This window comes from Ictalurus furcatus, chromosome 12 (assembly GCF_023375685.1).
Source record: "Ictalurus furcatus strain D&B chromosome 12, Billie_1.0, whole genome shotgun sequence".
Classification (NCBI taxonomy): Eukaryota; Metazoa; Chordata; class Actinopteri; order Siluriformes; family Ictaluridae; genus Ictalurus; species Ictalurus furcatus.
The window spans coordinates 13,011,084-13,037,532 of NC_071266.1; the positions used below are offsets into that span (position 1 = coordinate 13,011,084).

The following is a 26,449-nucleotide window of genomic DNA, read 5'->3' on the forward strand; positions in this document are numbered from 1 at the left end:
TGCCACAACACACTCCAATTCATAAAAACAACACAAAACATCAAAGAATGACTTCCGCTGCTGTGTGGGCGTGGAAGCCCCTCCCCTTGCGTCCTCTCATGCACCTTCCCTAAACTCACTTCCTGTTTCAGTACTGTTTGAGTCGTGTGTGTATATGTGTGTGTGTATGAGTGTGTGCATTTGTGTGTATATGTATGTATGTTTGAAGCAGATGAAGCTGCTGCACCCTGAAAGAAATGCTTTCTTTTATTCAACGGATATGAAGTGAAGAACTTCTCACTTCTGATCTTTGACCTGCTGAAACATGGGGAGTGTGTGACGGCTGGCAGGTAGGAGACCAAAATCATACACATTCACACAAAAAAAACGACAAGCGTGTGTTTCTAACAGAGAGCTGCTGTTCTGGTCATTACTAGCCGAGAGTCGAAAAATAGGAAATAAAAGTGTGTGTGTGTGTGTTATTTAAGCTGCATTTGCAAAGTCTTAGTTTCATCAGCTGTGTAATAAATCTCAACCTATTCCATACAGAAAAGGGAAAAGTGGTTTTCACCTGTACTTTTTCCATGTCACTATGGTGGTACATCTTTTGTACCTTTAGTGTTTATCTGTATATCTTATAAACTTAAAAGTTCATTTTTTAACAGTACCTTAAATCATTCTGAAAGCTACACTATGTCCACATTCCCAGGTGAAAGGTGTGTATTAAAGGTACAAATGAGAAGGGTACCACCCCAGCGACAAGAGACCATAAACTTATATTGAGCCCTAAAGTGGAAATCAAAGAGTCATAGTAGTATGATGGTGAGAACAGTACGATATAAATATAAATATAAATACTACATTCATTTCTAAAAGTTTCATTTGTAACAAGGAAAAGGTTCAATTTAGTACCTTTTCAATTTGGGAGTGTATTCCCTACACTAGAGTACTGATAGACCTGTTACAGTGTATTATTTATGTTCCACATATTTAAGTTCCACATTCATAGAACCCTGCATTCTAGAACTCTGTAGATCAGAACACTGTAACGCACTGTGATGTTCCACAGCGTCACACTCTAACTCTCATTTGCACTGTATTTAAAAACTAAAATTAGGATTAAAATTCGTCTAATTAGTCTTCATTATCAGATCAGAATAAATCGAGGTGGAAGAAAAACAGAAATACGGTGGTGGAATTTTCTAGATTTCTGCATAAACCTAAAGCATCATCAGATTTTCACACGAGTCCTAAAAGTAATATATATAAAATATATCCTAAAATATATTATACCTGGTCATTTATTTATTTATTTATTGAGGTCATCAAATGATCCAATATTATATATCTGTGAGTGGCAAAAGTATGTGAACCTTTGCTTTCAGTATCTGGTGTGACCCGCTTGTGTAGCAATAACTGCAACTAAACATTCGCAGTAACTGTTGATCAGTCCTGCACATCGACTTGGAGGAATTTTAGCCCATTCCTCAGTACAGAACAGCTTCAACTCTGTGATGTTGGTGGGTTTCTCACATGAACTGCTTGCTTCAGGTCCTTCCACAACATTTCTATCTGATTAAGGTCAGGACTCTGACTTGGCCATTCCAAAATATAAATCTTCTTCTTCTTTAACCATTCTTTGGTAGAACGACTTGTGTGCTTAGGGTCGTTGTCCTGCTACATGTCCTACTTTCTCTTCAGATTCAGTTCATGAGCAGATATCCTGACATTTTCCTTTACAATTCGCTGGTATAATTCAGAATTCATTGTTCCATCAATGATGGCAAGTCGTCCTGGCCCAGATGCAGCAAAACAGGCCCAAACCATGATACTACCACCACCATGTTTCACCACCATGTATGGAATAGGGTTCTTATGCTGGAATGCAGTGGTTTCCTTTCTCCAAACACAATACTTCTCATTTAAAGCAAAAAATTTATATTTTGGTCTCATCCATCCACAAAACATTTTTCCAGTATCCTCCTGGCTTGTCCACGTGATTTTTAGCAAACTGCAGAAGGGCAGCAATGTTCTTTTTGGAGAGCAGTGACTTTCTCGTTGTAACCCTGCCATGCGCACCATGGTTGTTCAGTGTTCTCCTGATGGTGGACTCATGAACATTAACATTAGCCAATGTGAGAGAGGCCTTTAGTTGATTTAGAAGTTACCCTGGGTTCCTTTGTGACCTCGTGGACTATTACATGTGTTGCTCTTGGAGTGATCATTGTTGGTCTCCACTCCTGGGGAGGGTAACAATGGTCTTAAATTTCTTCCATTTGTACACAATCTGTCTGATGGTGGATTGGTGGAGTCCAAACTCTTTAGAGATGGTTTTGTAATCTTTTCCATCTTGATGAGCATCAACAACTCTTTTTCTGAGGTCCTCAGAAATCTCCTTTGTTCGTGTCATGATATACTTCTATAATCATGTGTTGTGAAGATCAGACTCTGATAGATCCCTGTTCTTTAAATAAAACAGGCCGCTCACTCGCACCTGTTTGTCTTCCCACCTGACTCTAATTTCACATTCAAATTAACTGCTAATCCTAGAGGCTCACATACTTTCGCCACTCACAGATATGTAACATTGGATCATTTTCCTCAATAAATAAATGACCAAGTATAATATTTTTGTTTAATTAGGTTCTCTTTATCTACTTTTAGGACTTGTGTGAAAATCTGATGATGTTTTAGGTCATGTATATGCAGAAATGTAAAGGGTTTAAAGGGTTCACAAACTTTAAAGCACCACTGTATATTAAATCTACAAAAATGAATTCTCCTGAATTGATGTTAATCCGTACAGAAACTGGAGTCTCGATGTGACTGGGTACAGCCTGCAGTCTCGAGTCAATTCTGCTTCTATATATCTGTTAGATTAAAAATATAGATTGTGTGAGATAAAATGGCATCTTCACCTCACTCCTGAGTAACATCATTAACTGAAACAGTTTCACTATTTATGATAACATGAATAAAAAAAATCTGATTTGTATGTGACTCAAAACGTGCATGTAAACAGCTATGTAGTGTACACTAGCGAGGGACTACGGCTTTAACGCCTGGACTTTTACTCTATCTGACCCGAGCGTATTTACAGTTTTGTGTTGTTTCCGAACAATGAAAAAGAATGTTTTTGGTCATGATTGTGACCAGATCGTGATCGTGTGTGTGTGTGTGTGTGTGTGTGTGTGTGTGTGTGTGTGTAAAAATAAGTTTAAAAGTGCAAATTTTAGACTGATCTGAGAATGCTAAATTAGCTAGATAAGGGTTCTATCTTAGCTTTAGGTCATATTGGCAAAAAAAACCAACAGTTTGGTGGTGGTATGTGTTTGTGGTGCACATGTCACACCTCAGCTGCAGCAGTTCTTTGAATTTCACTGACAGGAAGTTAGATGAATGTGTGATCAGTTTCCTGACTCCATGATGGTACTGCACCGTATAGCAGGGTGTATCACGCCCGGGAAGAACAGAGAGGCTAAAGAGATGTATGACTGAAGTTCCCTCTCTCAAACACACACACACACACACACACACACACACACACAGGGCAACACTTCTGCTTTTCCCCCGTGACTCATTCTGACATTTACTGATGCTGAACCATGAGGGAAGTTTTTCTTATGTTTTATTATTATTCCCTCTGTGTGTGTGTGTGCCATAGTGAGGCTTATTATAGTTTATACATGAACACAAATTTACACTGCATAATCATGCATGCACACACACACACACTCACACACACACACACACAAGCACACACACACTTACTCTGTATTTAGGTTTGCCCTTGCTTGCCTTCCTGTTTGTGCAGTTGTTCTTATCAAAAGAATAATTTTCATATTCTTTACTACCACTACTACGCACACACATACACACACACACACACACACACACACACACACAGTAACTTAAGCTTCAACAATGGAAGTTTGAACACTTGATTTTGGACAGAACAATGCACAGAATGAAGCCAACAGAACCCTGCGTGCCAAATCTCACCCTGGATTTTCATTCAAATGTATCACAGAAAGGGATGAGGTGTGTGTGTACTGGATGACCTGAACTGTTTAATGTGCATGACCTTGCTGATTATGCCGAATATCTGACTTCATAACGCACCGAATCACCTCCAGAGGAGTTCCCACTGCAATCAATAGAGGCCAAAAGGAAAGAGCCCCGGTTCCTCATTTCCTGTCCAGAGAGGAAGTTGGCGCTCATATTCACCTGCGTTTGTAAATATTGCGCGTCCTTACTGTACCTGTGGCCCATTCATGTGGAAAAAAAAGAGGAAGCCCTTGCTTTTTCATAATCTATTGTTTCAGTGCAGTTATTTCCGAACAGTATCACGCTTATTGTGTGCTGTTGGGGGTAAATGAGGCTAAAGTGAGGGTAAGGGGGTGAAATAAGAAAATAAGTGTGAGAATCATATAATAAACTTATATATCTAGATATAATTTTTGTGTGTGTATGTGTGTGTGTGGGGGGGGGGGGTAATGGAAAGTGCTACGTAAACAAAAAGCATTACTCTGATTACTGAGAAATACGTGTTTTAAACATGTACAGATACTGATAGATAAAACTATTATGAGAAACAGAACATACGAAAGCACAGGTCGTGTATGTGTGTGTATGTGTGCACTGAGGATGAACAGCATGTCATCTCCAAACCTGAGACTATAACGGTAACACCAGCGAGTTTCATGTTTTACTCAAAACACAAGTAAAACCTGCAATTGATCCATCACACATAACACACTGATTACATATAACCTACTAAAATGCACAAACACACACACACACACACAGACATGGGTGTGTATTAAGAGGTGGTGTGCGTGTGTTTTTCTAGGTTAAAACCGCAGAGAAGCCACAAATGAATGACTTTTGTATCGGCTCCGTCTTCCACACACATGGCGTTTATAAAAATGAAGAATACAAGATTAATCAATCAAACAAACAAATAAACACATCTTTATGGATTTAAACTCCACATTTCCATTGGTCAGGCAGTTAAACAGGAGCAGCTTTCACATTAATGATGACTGCTAACTTTTTTTCCTGAAGTGTTTATGCACTTTAAATTGCATTTACATTTACATAAAATTTATTCATTTAGCAGACGCTTTTATCCAAAGCAACTTACAAATGAGAAAGTACAAGCAAAACAAATGAGAAAATACAAGCAAAATTGAAGGCTCTTCTATTATTCAGTTTGTTTGTTTTGTAACATCCTGCATCTTTTGCAGCTCTTTACACCCCGTACACGAATATATTTTTGGTACCATCACTAGCTATGAGGACACGCAGGTCTTGAACCTGGTGTTACCTTAATATTTTAGGGGTCTTTTTATGCTCCACATAGTTTCAGGTGTTAAATTGAACATAGAAACAGTGACGTGATGATAGAAAACTATGTTGAAAAAACTTTCCAAGGCTACAAGTAGTGATGATTCGCTCGTCATAGACAAAACGGACGTGATGTTTAGCTCTCACGAGACATTACGTGACTTCTTTTATCTGATATGAGAGAGAGAGATATATAACTGTTACGAAAACATTTAGCTCGGTATATTAACTTTGGGACGTATCGTCAGAGGTGTTTATGAGAAAATGGAAGTGTAACATGACAGAGATTAGAAATGAGCAACAAATAATTCATTGTGGAGTAAAAGATTTGCTCCTGGTTCCTGAGTAACAGGTCGATCAGAGGAAGTTGTGAGCATGCCGTTATAACATGATCTTTAATTCATATTAAACAATGCTAAATGATAACTGATTACCAAATTTTGCCAACTAGCTACTTATTTTGGTAAAAATAATAATAATAATAATAATAATAATAAGCACAAGCAGGAAATAACTAAATGGCAAAAAATCCCAAGCAATCAATCCATCCAGGATTTGGTGATTTTGCGATCGCAGAAATGAAGGCAAAATCAAGAAAACTCTGCAATATTCGGAGGAGCTCACAATTTTTCACAATTGCCGTAGATATTGTGCAGATTTGGGCCAGGATGTGTCATGCGATGTCATCACAATCCGCATTCAGCCAAAGCCCTCTTCCATTCACGTGTCGAACAGAAGAACAGCTAAAAGGTCTCATTTACCAACAAACATCACTGTGAAAGACAATTTAGTGCCAATTCGAGTAGTCTTCCCGCAAATTAAAACACAAAACACTCTTGAAATTTTTTTTAATACTGCAGAAAAATCAAGCAACAGACACAAAAAAACTCCATGAAGTCCTGTACGGATTGGTCAGTAATCGATTATTATTTAGTCTTTACCATGGCTACAAGATTAGCCGTGTAGCTGAGTGTATACAGTATGTAGAGTATGCATATATAAACGTAATGATGTATGTAATCAATCAGACAGTGTGTACGGTGAGCAGCGTGATTGTGGGAGTGTAAAGCAGGAACAATAGAGCGACACCTGCTTCCTCGGGGAACTTCCTGTTTGGGGCTGGTGGAAATGGGATCTGGACAGAGAAGGAAAAGACGAGGAGATTCTCATGGACGGGGGGTTATTCTACTGGACTGAGGACCTGGTGTGAGCATGTGTGTGTGTGTGTGTGTGTGTGTGTGTGTGTGTGAGATGGTACAGTGGAATGTGATTATGACCCTCTGTAGAAACACCTCTTTTTAAGTCTGTTTTCAAGCATCATCATTATCTGTATAATTACAACGTAGTGTTATGGAACGCTAGACACGACACCACGCCACTGTTTCTTTAATTTCTTTACTAAACCTACTAAGACTTAAGATGATATCTGTTTTCATTTCCTTCCTTGGAGAGCATTAGGACTGCAATTACTATGAATAGCTTCCGCTCAAGTCTCCATCACTGAATAGTGAATAACTTCAGTTCAGTACAACAGACTTTAATTTCAAACTATAACGAACTCTGATGCTCATATTTATAAGTTGCTTATAAGCCCATAAGCTCATTATATATATATATATATATATATATATATATATATATATATATATATATATATATATATATGAAAATATATATAATATATTATATATATTATTGTGCATGATGCATTAGTCTTATATATATATATATATATATATATATATATATATATATATATATTTATATTTATATATATATATAAAGACTAATGCATCATGCACAATAATATATATAATACTGTAATTTATTTTAAAATGTAAGTAAATGTTAAGGTAAAATTTCATTCTAGTTCTAATTCTCGTTTTTTAAAAATGTATATGTTTACCACAACTTAATTTGAATTTATTTCAGACATTTTCTATCATTTTCTAACATTTTTTATCCTGTAGTCCTGTAGCTTTTCCAAACTTAATATTTTTTTGTGTTGTTGTCATTAAGACATGTGCTGATAATCTTTTATTATTAAAAACAAAACAAAAAATGATAATGTTCAGCCCGTATATTTAGATTTATATTTTAATTGAGTCACTCGTTGGATTAAAATGGGATTATTGTGGAATTTTTGCTCGCTGTGTGCAAACAGTTATTGCTGGTCATGTGTGCTGCCCAGATGAATCCTCTAATTTCATAAGAGGACGTGAGCACATCCTTTAACACGTCAACAAGGGCACTTCCACTTTTTTTTTGTAGTTGCAAAAGAAAAGGTCAAGACTCTGACCAGCTCAGTTTAAAACTCCTGAAGGGCCTTTTACAATAAAACAGCAGAATAAAACTATGATTTGGTGCACGTCCATGCCTTTTGTGATGGTGTTTACAGTATAGGGAACAGATGCAATAAACGCCTCATGACATGATATCAGTGAGATATTTACACGACACTGAGCTGTTCATTAAGCCACAGTGTTTTTGTGTTTGTTGAGCAAACAGCTCTGACAAAAAGAAATCCAGAGTGAATCAGGTGACGTCCAGCTGTCATTAACCATGCTAACCCAACTGACGCTCAGACTGTACAAAAGATGACAGTAAATGCAAATAAAGTCTTGATAAACTCACAATGACCTTCTCTTTTGGCTCTAATGGAAAAGACTAATGTGGTTTCAGTTCAGTGATGAATTATTTCCTTCCAGCAGGTATACAATACAATACAATACAACTGCAGGCGTGAAGGACAGCTCTATTGTTCAACTGTGTGAGAAATCCCCCCCTGCCACACACCACACACACATCTACTTCAATATTTATTAATAATATAATTATTTTAATTGTTGTAATGCTCTGGACAGTTATGCAGGATGACCGAAACGGTCTCTAATTCCAAAACACCCATTGCATGTTTGAGTTTTAAACAATAAATAATATTTTAATATTTAATGTACTATTTTTAGAACTATTTTTCCATCTTATTATCTCTGATGTGTTCCCTGACATCACCTACACATCATTCACAACAGACGTGATTAACACAAGACATAAATTACGACATAAATTTAAATATAATTAATATAACTGAAAATACATCATAAGCATTTCTTCCAGTAGTTAACATAAACAGATAACTAGCTAACTAAATAACAGTTCCTTAAAATATTTTTGTCATTACAGGAGCTAGCTATAAGTACTCTAGCTAGCTACCTTTCAAGGTTTCTCCTGGTTCCTAATGGTAGTCTAATGGACTAGTGTTTTGGAGGTTTAATAAGGAGCAGAAAATTCCTAATGGAAATATATCTCAATCTGATGGAAACCATTAAGTTACTTTCCATGGCAGGGTTTTATGCAATTGAAACTATTAGAGATCGGTTTCATCCAAATGGATTGTCATTTTTTATAAGAGTAGCTACTATCAGTGTAAAAGTATGAAGTATGACTGGAGAAGATCAACATCACCAACAGAAACGAGATCACCACTGGAACATCTCCGAGGTTTTAAAACTCTGAAGCCAGATGATCATGTGGGCGGCCATACTGAAAGCAGTGTCAGTCATTTCTGTTTCAGATTTGTTCGGAAAAATCAGTGCTGACAGAAAGCTCCCAAAGTTCAATCGTGGGTGTCTGTGAGCTCATGGATGTGGAAGAGGGCGGATAGCACTTTCCTCTGGGATGCTATGGTTTAAAAAGATGAAGGGAAAATCCACTGTTTGGCCCATATTTATATACGTTTGTTATAATTTATTTAATTTTAAAAATGTCACCACACTCAATAATACTGCTCTGTGCTGTCAGAACTCTACCCTCACACACCCTATTAAACGCACTGTAGATTTGGGACACGCCCACAGTGGACAGATGACGTGAGTAGGGAATAGGGAGTAGGGAATAATAAGTAAGGAACAGGGAGTAGGGAATAGAGAGTAGGGAATAGGGAGTAAGGAATAGGGAGAAGGGAATGGAGAGTAAGGAATAGGGAGTATGGAATAGGGAGTAGGGAATAGAGAGTAGGGAGTAGGGAATGGAGAGTAAGGAATAGGGAGTATGGAATAGGGAGTAGGGAATAGAGTAGGGAGTAGGGAATGGAAAGTAAGGAATAGGGAGTAGGGAGACATTTGTGACATGGCATGTGTGTCCTTAGTGTTATGGGAAAAGAAATTCCCGAGCATTTTGGTGTGATCTCATAAACCTCAGAAACAGGTTCTGGATTTGATTTTTGGCGTTCACTTCTGCACCTAACATGGTCTCCTCCTCCTCTTCCTCCACCTCTATCTGTAACATGATGACAACTTCCTGTCTCTTATCACCTCTGAAAAAGTCCCAGTGCAGTGAAATAACGACCTGGTTATCATGTACCCTAGATTCTGTGTGTGAGATTAAACAGGTGTCAATGTGATATAAATAGCAGTGACATTAAGCCAGAGTGGAAAACACCAGTAAAACCCACTCAATTTCATCAGTTAAAAACGTCCACATTTTAATTTATAAAAACCTGAGCAGTTTTAAAAGTAGCCATTTTTGCCTCTACTTTAAATTGAGTAAGTGTTGTCTACACATTGTGTCTACACTTTCACTTGTGTATTAATAACTCTCAGAGGTTTTCCCAGCTTGGCTATGAAGGGGAAATCCCGGGGGAAATGATGATGATTTGAATTTTCTCAGCTTTACATTTGGGGGGTGTGTGCGTGTGTGCGTGTACTCGCTCCACATTTCAGCTGTTTTAAATCATTAACGGTGTTTATTAAACTCACCCGACTCTACCACCGGGACCGAGGAGGCGCGCGCGCGGGCGGATGTCCGGTGAGACGCCATTGCACGTTTACTAGCGACTCTCAATCCCAGGTGCGCGTCATGGCGCTCTGTGATTGGCTGAGATCCAGATCCGGTATGCTCCCGCTTGGATTTTGTTGGCGGTGTGTCTGATGTGTAGTAAACATGCTGGTGAGTTTACTCCTGAGCTGTGACGTCATATAGTGTGTGGTCTTTTTTTTTTTCGCTGTCACTTTAACATGATGGAGGTCTTTATTTACTGTACTGACCCGGCTGGAGCGGTGGTTAGCTTGTTAGCTGTTAGCATGATAATGTAAACAAAATATCACAGGAATGTGAACATTGCACACGCAGACATTAGTGTAAATTCAAACAGTCGCTTCACTTCACCTTTGGCCTAATTTACATCCGTCCTGTATTTTTGGGACTTGTGTTTATTCAGGCTTCTGACTGTAATGGTGTGTTTTTAAAGTCAAATCTCATCACTAGCAAGTTTCAAAACAAAGGAAACTCACTGGCAAAAATGTAACTTTATTAAATACGCTACAGTAGGCTAAATAAAATTATTGTAATGAATGTGACGTGTTTATCATTCAAATGTCTGAAATTTATATCCAAATACTTTTATCAGCTTCCAGACTAAACTTCAATATAAACTCTATAAGAGCTTTCAGTGTGCAGGAATTATTTCACAAACCAATTTTGTTACTAGTAGAAATAGTATGTAAATAGTAACAGAAATTATGTAGATCCAAAAAAAATGGTCTAAGCCAGTGTCTCAGAACATTACATAGCTGGAGAAAAAAAACAGTTTGGAAACCACCTTAAGTTTTAGGGGTGGAGCTTTGTGTAGATGGGTGGAAATGGGGGCGGGTTCAATTTTAAGTTTCAAATTTCAAGTTTAAATATAAGTGTGTGTGTGTATATATTTGTATATATATATAATTTACAGTCAAGGCAGTTCATATGTAAATCTTTTCCATTTATTATATGATCTGATCAAATGAATTATTTTTTCACCTGATATCCGATCCACCTTTGTTTTGTCTTCTGATATCGGCCCTATATTAGGGATGGGCGATATGGACTTAAAACTATATCATGATATTTTCTGGTATTTATTGCCATAACGATATCAGTGACAATATATATATATATATATATATATATATATATATATATATATATAGTAGCATGCACCACTGTTTTTGGTTACAAGTGATAGCTGTGATCTTGAGAGCCTCAGAAACACAAACATTGATCTAAATTAAAACTGGTTTTCTGTTACTAAACAAGTTCCAGATTGTAGAGGTACAGGAGCTCCTCATTCGTTATTAGCGCGGGAAGACTAATTCTTATTGTGGGGAGAATTTCTACCGGTATATCGCAAACGATAAGATGTCGCCCATCCCTACCCTATACTGAGCCTGGGTATCGGAGCGGTGGTGTCTCTAGTAATAACCTCACCTAACACAGGCTCAGGAAGGTTTTAGGGCCGTGTTTGTGCTACACATGAACAGCTTCTTCCTAAAAAAAAACTGCTTTTGTGAAAGGACTGGGCAGCCAGTGGACTGGATAATGATGAGTGATTGCTTGTTAATGTTATCTCAGTGTGTGTTTTATGGTTTTATGAAGGATGTTGGTGGACATTACAGGTTGGATTATGAGTTACACCAGTCCACCATTTCACATCATGCATTTTGAGATCCCTGGTTAATAAAAGTGTTGAACGTCTGTGTTGGTTTCAGCTCTGGACTAGAGCTGCAACAACTAATTGATAAAATCAATAATAATCAATTATGAATATCGTTGGCAACGAATCTCATTAACGATTAGTTGGTCTGCGCGCGAGACGGTGTACATTTACTCACTATGTTACTTCTGTTCTGAAAACATGCTTAGGAGATTAAATCCTAAAGTTGTGTCCCAAATGACATACTATACACGTACACTATGCACTGTGTACTCTACCGTCTAGTGTATGCATTTTAGGTAATATCGTCTAAAATATTGTCTAGCATTTTTTTACTAACGGGAAGTATAAGCTGCTTCCTAGTCAGTGGCTCATGACGTCATACGCATGTAATGTGATGCCGCTAGCTTTAGCAGATACCCAGAGTCAACGATGATGACTTTCTTCAGTTTACTGTTTATATACTTAGTTATATACTTAGTTTATTTTTTAAGTATTTATGCATTCTTTTTTATGGATGGACAAAAAGCACTGAATTAAACTACAGTCCTAAATGAATAATATATATTCTGGTGTGTGTGTGTGTCTGTGTGTATTGGGTTCTTTTCAGTCTTATATAATTGGACAAACAGTTGTGTAAAGTTTTAGTCTGAAGTTTATATTTGTAACACTCAGCTTGTGGATTTCATTTAAAATAAACAAAAAAAATGGTACTGAAAGTGTGCCCCCCATCCGATTAATCGAAAAAATAATCTTCCAGCTAATCTATTATGAAAATAATCGTTAGTTACAGCCCTACTCTGGATAATGCTGTAGTTCTCGCTCGCTCTCTCTCTCTCTCTCTCTCTTTAATATATAACACATATAATTTATCATGAGAGACTTGCAGAGTGATCCTTTGGCCTTTTCTAGAGATGGGTGTAGCTTTATTTTGTATCAAAGGACACAAAAGTCGATGAGTTGGCTAATTAGTTGGATGAGTAGGCTAATTAGTGATAAACACTCGCTCTTAGAACTGTAGTGATCAGTTTTACTAAACAGACTAAACCCACAACCAGCTAGCAAGAGTACTAGTTAGTCAGAATTCACTCAGTTTGCTTTTTGGATAAAATTCATGCTTATTGTTTTAATATGGCATATAACATACTAATTAATTTCAGAATTCATCTTGTTACCGTCAGCATTCTCTGTGATATTTAGGAAATCTATTTCAACCGGATGTGTGTGGGTTTATTTTAATCCTCTAGCTCTAATTCTGGAGTATGTGTATCTGCATGTTTACTGGCGTTTCCAGCGCACTATAAGGAACTTATCTGTGTGGTGTGTAGATAAACCATGACTCATTTTGTATCTACAGTACATAACAGGGGATTCACACTCTTCTGTAATGCTGTGGGTTTTTTTAGGGAAAATTAGTATTATATTAAGAACAGAAATGTGAGTAGGGTCTGTTTGGCATGACCATCTCCTCTATAAACTATAAACACTGCCAAGTGTAAAGTACAGGAAAAATATCAGCATGGTTTTAGCGGGAATAATAACCAAACCAGCGAGAGATGCAGAACTTCCCTCTTTAGAGGAAACATTTCTGTGGAAAGAGGACTTTACATCACATTTGCATAAAATACTCACTTTACAGTGAGCTGGTAGAGAAGCAGCACTGAATAAAGGATTATTTCCGTCTCATGCTTTGCTGTGCTTTTTAATAGTCCTGCTTTTAGTCATTTTTATTCCTATGAAGTGTTTTAACGATTTAATAGCATACTATATCTCAGCGCCGGCATCATAGACGAGCACCTGAATTATTAACATTTTACATTTTCTACTTGTTCTTATTATTAATCTCCTCCACTGAATCAAAATAATATCTGAGCTTGCAAATGTAAGATTTGTATTATATTTTATTTCCACCATGCTGTTGCTGTATTCTCGATTGTGATTGGCCAGAAGGTGTTGATTACTTTTCTATAACAGCAGCTCTGACAATAGTATTATTATTATTATTATTATTATTATTATTACTGCATTCATTCATATCTAATACATTATAGTTTCTATAGTAACAGCTCATTCATAGGGATGTGTACAGCGGACACTCCCTTGTGTAATCGTCGATATGTGTGTCCGAGGTAAAGCTGTAACTAAGTTTTCCGGTATCTTTAGGACAGAGTAGTTTACATATCTTGCAGTTTCTTGGTAACACGAAAAGCTGCCGTTTTTTTTTTTTTTTTTTTATTGTTGGTTTTGACAGGTGAAAGTGTTACTCCGTAAGTGAGAACAGGAACTAAACGTTTCGCCGGAACTAAACGTTTCGCCGACGTTAAATGTAACTATAAACAGATAAAAAGGAACAATGTATCTAATTTGAAAAATTCAAATCGTTGGTAAGGTGCTGTGGTGTAAGAGGTATAACCCACATGGGGACGTGCTGTTATAGGAAAATAATCAGCTTCAGGTAGCAGTAACTCTGCTTCAGATCACCATCTTGCCATTGATTACTTTTCTATAAAAGCATGCTCCACTGAGTGTTTTGATCTGTTACATATTTCTCAGTATGGTTGAAGTTGGTGTGTGCTGCACACTCTGTTGGGGGGGGTATTTACAGCTGTGGGGAATTTCTCATCTAATTTCAGCAGTGTGTCCAGTATGAAAGCAAAATATCAAGCTGAGTCCAGTGATAAGTTTTCTGGTCAAGTTGTTCATAAATATCTTGATAATAAACCACTTTCCTTTTTTAAAGTCGCCTTTTCCGGCCGTATTTCAGCCGAAGCTGTTTTTCTGACCTCAGTGTGCTGGAGGGGAAGTTTTTATTGCACAATCCTGATCTGAGATGGAAAAAAAAAACCTCCTCAGTGCTAGTCTGTGTTTTAGGGCCAAGTGTGAAAGAGGAAGTGTGATCATACTGGGATGTTTTTATAATCTAATGGAGCGCTGACATCCCGTTTGGCACCAGTACAGCTGATCATAACACCTGCTATATCTGTTGAACTCAAAGGCATTTACACAGCCAGGCTTTTATGACCTTTGGGCATCTCTGGGTTTGAACTTGTCTCGTTTTGTTTCTCTCTGTGCGTTGTGTTTGATTTGGAATGAAACCTGATCCTGGCTTTTTGTTGGATTTTACTTTTGTTGGATAAAACTCTGTGATTGCTTCAGCTTGTCAGCTCCAGGGTTACACACACACACACACACACACACGCACACAAAAATACTGAAGTGAAAGCAGTCCAGTGACATAACTGGTTAAGGAAGTGGCAGGAAAACAGGTAGTCTCCTAATCACAGGTCTGCTCCAGTCAGAAACTGACCCTGATGACAAAGTTTTGAGGGTGTTTAAAACACACAGACACACACGCACACACACACACACATTGCACAGGATGAGTCCCTAACTGAACACCTACAAAGTGAACACCAGAGTAGGAGTGTGTGATAACTGGCAGGAAGTGTTTAACCCTCCAGTAACACTCTTGTGGTCATCTCTATATATTGATGGATGGGGTTGAGGGGTGCCAATACTTTATGCAGCACAACAGATGGATCTGTGTGGTTAATAGACCTGATACAATATACCATGCATTGCCATTTTATGTATCTCTCTCTCACACACACATTTCACTTCGGTCCATGTTCAGTTTCAGAGGAGAGTTTACTCTTCACTCAACATCCAAATAACTCAGCCTCTTTAATGTTAATTTTATAAATGTTTAATTATTTTTAGTAATAATAATAATAGCTCGGCTTATTTATAGTCACAAGAACACACACACACCACAGGCAAATAAACACACACCACAGAGCCATGTTGAACTGGAAGATCGCCGTAAATGGATTTTATAAGATCATTACACAACCAAATAAAATGATAAACATTGAGGCTGAACAGGTAGAGGGTGTGTTGTGTGTGTGTGTGTGTGTGTGACCAGTCTTCATTTGCATACAATATTTTGTGGACGCTCATTGCTGATCATGTTTACAACCAGGAAGATAAACAAATGGGGACAAACACTAGAGTCCCCAGAAATTCTCCAGGAGAGAGAGAGAGGGAGAGTGTGTTTTCTAGGAAGTAAAATAATTTGCCTAAACTTCTGTCTTTATCAGACATGCAAAACTGATCAGGTATGTTACTTCCCCAAATACAAGACTCTCTCTGAGGCTGTCTCTCTCTCTCTCTGTCTGTCTCTCTCTGTTTTTCTCACTCTGTCTCTCCCTGTCTGTCTGTCTCTCGCCCTGTCTGTCTCTCGCCCTGTCTGTCTCTCCCTCTGTCTCTCTCCCTGTCTGTCTCTCTCCCTGTCTGTCTCTCCCTCTGTCTGTCTCTCTCCCTGTCTGTCTCTCCCTCTGTTTATCCCTCTCCCTGTCTGTCTGTCCCTCTGTTTATCCCTCTCCCTGTATGTCTGTCCCTCTGTCTGTCTCTCCCTCTGTTTATCCCTCTCCTTGTCTGTCTCTCTCCTTGTCTGTCTCCCTCCCTGTCTGTAAATCTCTCTTGCCAGATTTTCTGGATTTGCTGCGAGTTTATTCGCTTCTTTCAACTGGAATGAAAGTAAAATGAGTTTTGTTAGAAGAGCAACAATAACGAACTAAAACACACTGCTCTCAGCCAATCAGAACACACCGTACTGCTCTCAGCCAATCAGAACACACCATACTGCTCTCAGCCAATCAGAACACTCAATAAAGGATAACTAATACAGAACCTGATTTTGGACCTTATAGTAGATATAATCTTGGTCTTCACAAATATAAGAGTGTGTGTGTGTGTGTGTGTGTGTGTGTGTGTGTGTGTGTGTGTGTTTAGGAAGTGTGAAGATGCAGTACACCTCGTGCACAGAGGATCGGATCCAGCACGCATTGGATCGCTGCCTCGATGGCCTCCGATCATCCGAATTCCTCTCTCAGTCATGGAACAGTGAGAAACCATCTTACTCTCTGTCTGTCCTTCTGTATGTCTATCTGTCGGTCTCTGTTTCTCAGAGATGAGACAGCCTTTAATTTGCAGTGTGACCAATGGCTGTCTGTCAAACAGGGGCGAGGCTTGTTTTCCTCATTAGTTTTATGCTGGCGCTTTGAGGCTAATGTTGCTAATAAATAAGGGAAGTGTAAAGCCTCCAGTACAAAACTACAGAAAACTAGTAGACACACACACCCATACACACACACACACACACACACACATATAGACATAGACACACACACGTGTCTCAGTTGACTAACTGAAAACAGTTTGTGTAAAAGTGACGTGTCACTGCTGCTGATAAACATGCACATCTCAACTCATTTCTGCCTTGTGTGTGTGTGCGCGAGTGTGTACATGTTGATAGAATTCTAAGAAAACGTGCTAGAGGAAGTTTCTAATCTGACATGTTGGTTCAGGGAGGAAGTTGAGGCTCAGCTCCTCAGCGGGTGAGAGGTTATCAAGTACACAGACAAACACACAAAAAAAAACAATCTTGTTTACACTTTTGAACTAATACACTTTGGACACGAGTGTTAATGGTGCAGTTTTAGAAAGCACACTTAGTATTTAAGCGTACTAGTTAGATTTCAAGTGTGCTAGTTGGGGTTGGATCTAATTAGACCTGTGTAGCACCAACACCGATGTGTACTGATCAGATTAAAATTGTGTACTGCTGTTTTAGGTGTATTAGTTGGATATTACAAGTGCTAGTTCAGGTTGAAGTGTATACTTGTCATATTTAAAGTTTACTAGGTGGAGTTGAAGTATACTGGTGCAGTTGTATGCTAATTGTACTGGAAGTGTACGAGTTAAATTGGAAGTGTATACTAGTTGAATTTAAAGTGTACTAGTTGTACTACTAGGTGGATCAGAAGTGTACTAGTTGTATTGAAACTACTAAGTGGATCAGAAGTGTACTAGTTGAGTAAGAAATGTATACTAATTCATTTGAAAGTGTACTAGTTGCTTCGAAAGTGTGTACTAGTTGTGTTAGAAGTGTATACTAGTTAAATTAAAAGTATACTCACTGGAATTAAACTATACTAGTTGGTTTGGTAGTGTATACTAGTTAAATTGGAAGTGTATACTATTTAAATTGGAAGTATGTAAGTGTGTGTAAGTGTACTAGTTGGTTTGGAAGTGTACTAGCTGAGTCAAAAGTGTATACTAGTTAGATAGGTAGTATATACTAGTTAAATTAAAAGCATACTTGTTGGATTTAAACTATACTAGTTGGTTTGGTAGTGTATACTAGTTAAATTGGAAATGTACTAGTTGCATTGAAACTATATTAGTTTGGATAAGAAGTTGGAATAAGAAGTTACTCATTGGAATTAAACTATACTAGTTGGTTTGGTAGTGTATACTAGTTAAATTGGAAGTGTATACTAGTTGGTTTGGAAGTGTACTAGTTGTGTTAGAAGTGTATACTAGTTAAATTGGAAGTGTATACTATTTAAATTGGAAGTATGTAAGTGTGTGTAAATGAACTAGTTGGTTTGGAAGTGTACTACCTGAGTCAAAAGTGTATACTAGTTAAATTGGAAGTGTATACTAGTTAGATAAGAATTGTATACAAGTTAAATTGGAAGTGTATTCTAGTTAGATAGATTGTGTATACTAGTTAAATTGGAAGTGTATACTAGTTGGTTTGGAAGTGTACTAGTTGTATTAGTAGTGTGTACTAGTTTAATTGGAAGTGTATACTAGTCAGATCTGAAGTATGTATTAGGTAGAAATGGTCTAAAACTAAAATTCACCCTTTAAGCTAGTACCTTTACACAGTATTACAGTAATCACTCTGTGAAGATGTTGGCGAGTTCAGCAGTAGAGGTTGGCTCTTTTTCAGGTTCTGCTCTTTAATTAGTGTAACACACAGACATGTATAACACTAATAGAGTGTGTGTGTGTGTGTGTGTGTGTGTGTGTGTGTGTGTGTGTGTGTGTGTAGCCGGATGGTGTATGAACCGCTGGAGTTTGGAGGAACTCCTGAAGAGAGATCCGGAGAACTTCCTCATCCTCCTGCAGCAGATTGTCAAGAGAGCAAGACAGGTAACACACGCATGCATGCACACACACACACATACACACACACACACACATGCACACAGTATTACACAGTGTTAATAATTGCCACCCCTGTACCCCAGTTCTAACACAAATTTTCTAACACAGGTGCAGGAGGAGTGTGAGTATGAGTTGGTGGCTCCTCTCACCATCATGTTTGAGTCCACACTTCTACAGGTAAGTTTCTCTCTCACTCACACACACCCACACACACACAATGATGAGAGTAATTTATTCTAACCCTCCTTGATTTTGTCCTGTCCACTAATATTAATTTACTCATCTTATGCTCCGCCCCCTGTCCACACATGACTCACATTCTGCACATTTTTTGTCCAATAATAATTTGATTATGCTCCGCCCCCCAGACTCCGTACTGTCCAATGGAGTGTAATCTCCTGGTAGAAGCGCGTGAAGTGTTCCATGGTTTCCTCACGTGGCCCGAACCATACAGCAGTGTGTGTCGCAGTGTTCTAACAACTATACAGCAGGAACTGAGGGCACCAGGTAACACACACACTCACATGCACACTTGTACAGTATAATGACATATATTTATTACAGTTACACTGCCACCCAGTGGTGTTAGTAGTAACTGCAGCCACACTTTCACCACCAGTCGTTAGAAATCTGTTTGTAGTTCAAATATTTTTATTCTGTAGGCGTTAATGTCACTCTGTGTGTGTGTGTGTGTGCGTGTGTGTATGTATATGTGTATATATATATTACATACTGTACAGACTCACACACTGCTCAAAGCGGAGTTTAAAATGTCTCGCTCATTCAGATAGTCGAGTCAGCATCGAGTCAGTTAAATAAAGAATGGCTAACGGTGAGGTCATGTGATCCGGTCCCCCGTCACTCAGGATGTGTGTTAGCTCATAGTGTTAAAAAAAAAAACCAGAACATTGTGAAATGGACACAGCTGAAAGATGACCTGGTGTTTTTTGTGTGTGTGTGTGTGCGTGTGTGTGATAGGAATTTCGTACCACAGGTTGGTGAAAGAGGAACAGGGCATCACTGCTGAGCATCAAAGTGGCAAAACCATGTGAGTGTTATTCAGGAAGCTCTTCCTTCCTCTGTCTGCTGTTTTACCGTACGCCTGCAAACCTTCTGTCCTTTATACACATCATCAAAAAAAGGGTTCACATTCTTATAAACACACACACATCCTTAAATGAGAACATTTTAATGTGGTTGGATTCACTATTCACTATTTCCATTTTGAAACACCTCTGTATTTAGTCTTGTATTCCTTCATAACTTCTGTGTGTGTGTGTGTGTGTGTGTGTGTGTGTGTGTGTGTGTGTGTGTGCGCAGTACGGTGTTGTTGCTGAACCCGGCTGATGTCCCCCAGACGTTTCTGTCTGTCGTTCAGCAGCTCAGCGCCATTGATGTGTCGCAAAGAGAGATCAGCATGACTCTGATTAAACACGCCTTTCAGTGCAGCCTGGGCACAAGATATGACACACACACTGTACAGTGTGCACTGCAGGTACACACACTCTCTCTCTCTCTCTCTCTCTCTCTCTCTCTCTCACACACTCACACACTCACACACACACATTCACATTGTTTGTATTAATGATGTATTGTGGGTTTTAACAGATTCTGTGTGTGTGTGTGTGTGTGTGTGTGTGTGTGTGTGTGTCCAGTCTCTCAGTAATGATGTACTGTCTGACACACTGTTGTGTGTATCAGCGGTCTTGGAGACAGCGGCAGCCATGACGGACACCAGCGCCGCTCGAGCACACGTACTGAAAGGTCTAGAGGAAGTGCGGGAAAAACTCAGTATCCCAGCATGCAACTGTGCCACATCAGATGGTAAAGAGCCTTATACGTGATTAGAGCTATAAACACCATCTCTGTTTTTTCTCTCTCTCGGTTAAAGTTAATAAAATAAACAATCTCAGCTTGTTACACATGTTACCGAGAAACCGCAAAGAAGCGTAAACTCCTCTGTTCTAAAGAAGTGGGAAAATTTAGTTACAGTTTTATCTCTGTCACTGGAGAATCCTTCCATAAATGCTACATAAACATCTCCTTACAGGTCAACACTGTACACATCCCTGTGAATGAGCTGTTGCTATAGAAATGATAACGAGCATTAATGTAATCCTGCACTACTGTCAGAGCTGCTGTTCTAGAGAATTAATCAACACCTTCTGACCAATCACAATCCAGAATTTAACAGATGTGTGTGTGTGTGTGTGTGTGTGTGTGTGTGTGTGTGTGTGTGTGTACAGGGATGCTGCAGATTCTGAAGTTACCTACAGCTAAGTGCTACAGGATCGACTGGGACACTGATAATTTTGGTGAGTGAATCTTCTTTTTTTTTTTACTCGGTTAGTGTTTTATTTGTGAAAGGATGTGGTTCTGCGTTTTGATGTTGGAACTCTGGAGTGCCGTGTGATCCCCGTGTTAATGTTTGTGTTTCTTGACAGACGTCCTGAGTGAGTTTTTGGAGACCGAGCCTGAACTCTCCTCGCTCTTCTCTGAAGGACACGCAGAGGAGGATGAGGTTGACGAAGAGGACGAAGAAGACGAGGAAGAAGACGAGGAGGTGGAGATGGAGCGGTTTGAGATGGAGGGCTGCCTGGACCCACGGGCGTCCATGTTCTCCACTACGTCTTCTCTGTCCACTGCATCTAAGGACTCCATGTTGTCCACGTCATCCGACTTCTCTCCGGTCTCCACCCTGTCATCGTCTTCTCAGGCTTCGGGCACAGACAGTGACTTCTGCGAGGACATTGAGGAGGAACCGCACGTGCTAATGCCGATAGGCAAAAGTAAAAGTAGCTCCGGACTTTCCAAGCGTCTCTCACGGCTGTTTAAACCGCGTGGACATCCTCTCTGCCGTGCTAAGAGTCTGGGGAACACAGACAGTAAAGAAAAGAAGGACTTTCTGCCGGCTGCTCGCTCCAAACGCTCCAACTCGATGCCACAGCAGGTGCTGGCACTCACCGTGGAGCCGGCGCAGAGCGAGAGCGTGGCCGTGAAACCGGTGTGCTACAGGAAGCGTCCCATCCTCAGCAGCGATGAAGATGAGGCCACGGGCATGGTGCTGATCAGGGTGATGGTGTTCGGGGCCGATTATGTGGCGGGGAAATTGGCGCGGGCATATAACGGCCTGAGGAATAAAGAAAAACTTTCACCACGACTCACTAAACACTGCAGGATGAAGTTCTTCTTTATTCCTGTGAAGAGAGATCCGATAGCAAACGGGGGAGGGAGTCAGATCAGCGCAAGTCCACTCAAAATTGCACAGGTGAGATCAGACCTGGAGACTGTCTGTCTCTCTCTGATTGTCTGTGTTGTTCTAGGCCTCTGTCTGTCTGTCTGTCTGTCTGTGTTTTTGTCTGTTTCTTTTGTTGTTTGATCATATGGGTGTGACCTCTAGATGTTCTACAGCTCTCGGCCAATCAGAACACTCCGTACAGGACTGGTAATGGTGTATTTGAGTGTGTGTGTTGGTGATGTTGGTGTTTGATGTAGTATTTGAGCGTGTGTGTTAGAGATGATGTTGTATTTGAGTGTGTGTATTGGTGATGGTGTTTGATGGTGTATTTGAGTGTGTGTGTTGGTGATGATGGTGTTTGATGGTGATGATGGTGTATTTGAGTGTGTGTGTGTTGGTGATGGTGTTTGATGGTGTATTTGAGTGTGTGTGTTGGTGATGATGGTGTTTGATGGTGATGATGGTGTATTTGAGTGTGTGTGTGTTGGTGATGATGTTTGATGGTGTATTTGAGTGTGTGTGTTGGTGATGGTGTATTTGAGTGTGTATTGGTGATGTTGGTGTTTGATGGTGTATTTGAGTGTGTGTGTTGGTGATGTTGGTGTTTGGTGTATTTGAGTGTGTGTGTTGGTGATGTTGGTGTTTGGTGTATTTGAGTGTGTGTGTGTGAGTTGGTGATGATGGTGTTTCATGGTGATGTTGGTGTTTGATGGTGTATTTGAGTGTGTGTATTGGTGATGGTGTTTGATGGTGTATTTGAGTGTGTGTGTGTTAGTGATGGTGTTTGATGGTGATGATGGTCTTTGATGGTATATTTGAGTGTAAGTGATGTTGGTGTTTGATGGTGATGATGGTGTTTGATGGTGTATTTGAGTGTGTGTGTTGGTGATGGTGTATTTGAGTGTGTATTGGTGATGTTGGTGTTTGATGGTGTATTTGAGTGTGTGTGTTGGTGATGTTGGTGTTTGGTGTATTTGAGTGTGTGTGTGTGAGTTGGTGATGATGGTGTTTCATGGTGATGTTGGCGTTTGATGGTGTATTTGAGTGTGTGTGTGTTGGTGATGTTTGATGGTGTATTTGAGTGTGTGTGTGTTGGTGATGGTGTATTTGAGGCTGTGTGTTGGTGATGATGGTGTTTCATGGTGATGTTGGCGTTTGATGGTGTATTTGAGCGTGTGTGTGTTGGTGATGATGGTGTTTCATGGTGATGTTGGCGTTTGATAGTGTATTTGAGGCTGTGTGTTGGTGATGATGGTGTTTGATAGTGTATTTGAGTGTGTGTGTTGTTGATGATGGTGTATTTGAGTGTGTGTGTGTTGGTGATGATGGTGTTTGATAGTGTATTTGAGTGTGTGTGTTGTTGATGATGGTGTTTGATAGTGTATTTGAGGGTGTGTGTTGGTGATGATGGTGTTTCATGATGATGTTGGCGTTTGATGGTTGTGTTTGTGTATGTGTGTGTGTGTGTTGGTGATGGTGTATTTGAGTGTCTGTGTTGGTGATGGTGTATTTGAGTGTGTGTGTGTTGGTGATGGTGTTTCATGATGTTGGCGTTTGATGGTGTATTTGAGTGTGTGTATTGGTGATGGTGTTTGATGGTGTATTTGAGTGTGTGTGTTAGTGATGGTGTTTGATGGTGATGATGGTCTTTGATGGTATATTTGAGTGTAAGTGATGTTGGTGTTTGATGGTGATCATGGTGTTTGATGGTGTATTTGAGTGTGTGTGTTGGTGATGGTGTATTTGAGTGTGTATTGATGATGTTGGTGTTTGATGGTGTATTTGAGTGTGTGTGTTGGTGATGTTGGTGTTTGGTGTATTTGAGTGTGTGTGTGTGAGTTGGTGATGATGGTGTTTCATGGTGATGTTGGTGTTTGATGGTGTATTTGAGTGTGTGTGTTGATGATGATGGTGTATTTGAGGGTGTGTGTTGGTGATGATGGTGTTTCATGGTGATGTTGGCATTTGATGGTGTATTTGAGCGTGTGTGTGTTGGTGATGGTGTATTTGAGGCTGTGTGTTGGTGATGATGGTGTTTCATGGTGATATTGGCGTTTGATGGTGTATTTGAGCGTGTGTGTGTTCGTGATGATGGTGTTTCATGGTGATGTTGGCGTTTGATAGTGTATTTGAGGCTGTGTGTTGGTGATGATGGTGTTTGATAGTGTATTTGAGTGTGTGTGTTGTTGATGATGGTGTATTTGAGTGTGTGTGTGTTGGTGATGATGGTGTTTGATAGTGTATTTGAGGGTGTGTGTTGGTGATGATGGTGTTTCATGATGATGTTGGCGTTTGATGGTTGTGTTTGTGTGTGTGTGTGTGTGTGTTGGTGATGGTGTATTTGAGTGTCTGTGTTGGTGATGGTGTATTTGAGTGTCTGTGTTGGTGATGGTGTATTTGAGTGTGTGTGTGTTGGTGATGATGGTGTTTCATGATGTTGGCGTTTGATGGTGTATTTGAGTGTGTGTGTTGGTGATGGTGTATTTGAGTGTCTGTGTTGGTGATGGTGTATTTGAGTGTGTGTGTTGGTGATGGTGTATTTGAGTGTCTGTGTTGGTGATGGTGTATTTGAGTGTGTGTGTGTTGGTGATGATGGTGTTTCATGATGTTGGCGTTTGATGGTGTATTTGAGTGTGTGTGTTGGTGATGGTGTATTTGAGTGTCTGTGTTGGTGATGGTGTATTTGAGTGTGTGTGTTGGTGATGGTGTATTTGAGTGTCTGTGTTGGTGATGGTGTATTTGAGTGTGTGTGTGTTGGTGATGATGGTGTTTCATGATGTTGGCGTTTGATGGTGTATTTGAGTGGGTGTGTGTTGGTGATGTTGGTGTTTGATAGTGTATTTGAGTGTGTGTGTGTGTTGGTGATAGTGTATTTGAGTGTGTGTGTTGGTGGTGATGATGTTTGATGGTGTATTTGAGTGTGTATGTTGGTGATGATGGTGTTTGATGGTGTATTTGAGTGTGTGTGTTGATGATGGTGTATTTGAGTGTGTGTGTTGATGATGATGGTGTTTGATAGTGTATTTGAGTGTGTGTTTGTTGGTGATGATGGTGTTGTTGGTATTTAGGAGGTGAACACTGATGTTCATGAGTACAGCACCAACAACATCGCTCAACTTCTCGGCATGCTGGACCCCTGGTACGAGAGAAATGCACTCTGTCTGCTTGACCTGCCGCTGCACGTGGTGTGTCAGGTGAGAAACAAACATATATACTAAATAGTTAAGCTTGATAAACATTTAAGCACTTTTTTGTCCCATGTGCTAAAAACACCTTTGTGTGTGTATGTGTGTGTATGTGTGTGTATGTGTGTGTATGTGTGTGTATGTGTGTGTATGTGTATGTGTGTGTGCATTGACCCCACAGCAGACATCCAAGTCAGATTCAGAGTCTGTGGACAACTCAGTAGAGGAGTGTTTACCCATCATGGCCGACCTGCTGCTGTATTACTGCAGAAACGCAGCTCGACCTGCACTGATCCAACTGTACCAGGCTGAGGTACACACACACACACACACACACACACACACATTTCAGTTCTGCTGCTTTTCTACATGATGAAAGGTAATAAAGTGTGTGTGTGTATGTGTGTGTATGTGTGTGTGTGTGTGTGTGTGTGTGTGTGTGTGTGTAGCTGACATTGGCCGGCGGAGAGACAAGAACTGAAGTGTTCATCCACTCACTAGAGCTCGGACACACGGCAGCCACCAGAGCCATCAAAGCCATGGGTAAGCGCCAGTCATCCTGGCAACCATTTTTAATCACAACGTCAACCTCCATTAACCAGTAAATCACCATGTGGTTAGATTAACATCATAAACACTAACAAAATAATAACATTTAAAATCATGTGTGTGCGTGTGTGTGTAGGTGCTGCGAGTAAGAGGTTTGGTATTGATGGAGATCGGGAGGCAGTGCCACTTTCACTCGAGGTCGTTTATAATCAGGTACGAGCTTCACTTCACACCTCACCACACTTCAACACTCTCTTTACCTGTGATCTGTCTAATCTCTCTATCTGTCTCTCTCTCTCTCTCTCTCTCTCTCTCTCTCTCTCTCTCTCTCTCTCTCTCTCTCTGTCTGTCTGTCTGTTCCTCTCCTAAGGTGGTCATCAGTGGGCGGAGTCAGCAGACGAGGGTGGAGAAAGTGTGCACTTCGATTAACCTGACTAAAGTGTGCAGGAATCAGGAGGAACTCAGTGAGTGTGTCCTCTGTCCCACCCACACCCACACACACCCACACACACACCACCACACACATCCCCACACCCACACACACCCACACACACACACACACACCCATACACACCCACACACAGACACACACACAGTCTGCACCCTTTATTGTTCATCGTTTATTAATACTGGCCTCTCCTTTAACCTGGGGCTTTATGA

General features: G+C 39.8%; 1 protein-coding gene across 4 annotated transcripts in view; it reads left to right on the plus strand.

Moving 5' to 3' along the window:
- pik3r5 (phosphoinositide-3-kinase, regulatory subunit 5) overlaps positions 1-26,449 on the plus strand; it is a 29,508-nt gene continuing 3,059 nt past the window's right edge. The window contains exons 1-15 of one of the 4 annotated variants that reach the window (XM_053638559.1): positions 1-329; positions 16,592-16,702; positions 18,702-18,802; positions 18,926-18,994; positions 19,186-19,324; positions 19,796-19,865; positions 20,138-20,312; positions 20,473-20,641; positions 21,064-21,132; positions 21,262-22,085; positions 25,124-25,249; positions 25,425-25,553; positions 25,690-25,783; positions 25,926-26,002; positions 26,160-26,253. In XM_053638559.1, coding sequence (XP_053494534.1) covers positions 16,603-16,702; positions 18,702-18,802; positions 18,926-18,994; positions 19,186-19,324; positions 19,796-19,865; positions 20,138-20,312; positions 20,473-20,641; positions 21,064-21,132; positions 21,262-22,085; positions 25,124-25,249; positions 25,425-25,553; positions 25,690-25,783; positions 25,926-26,002; positions 26,160-26,253 — 2,236 coding nt within the window. In that variant the 5' untranslated portion in view covers positions 1-329; positions 16,592-16,602. Of the gene's footprint in view, positions 330-16,591; positions 16,703-18,701; positions 18,803-18,925; positions 18,995-19,185; positions 19,325-19,795; positions 19,866-20,137; positions 20,313-20,472; positions 20,642-21,063; positions 21,133-21,261; positions 22,086-25,123; positions 25,250-25,421; positions 25,554-25,689; positions 25,784-25,925; positions 26,003-26,159; positions 26,254-26,449 lie in introns of all 4 variants that reach the window. The other 3 variants (XM_053638557.1, XM_053638558.1, XM_053638556.1) reach the window with 3 other exon arrangements.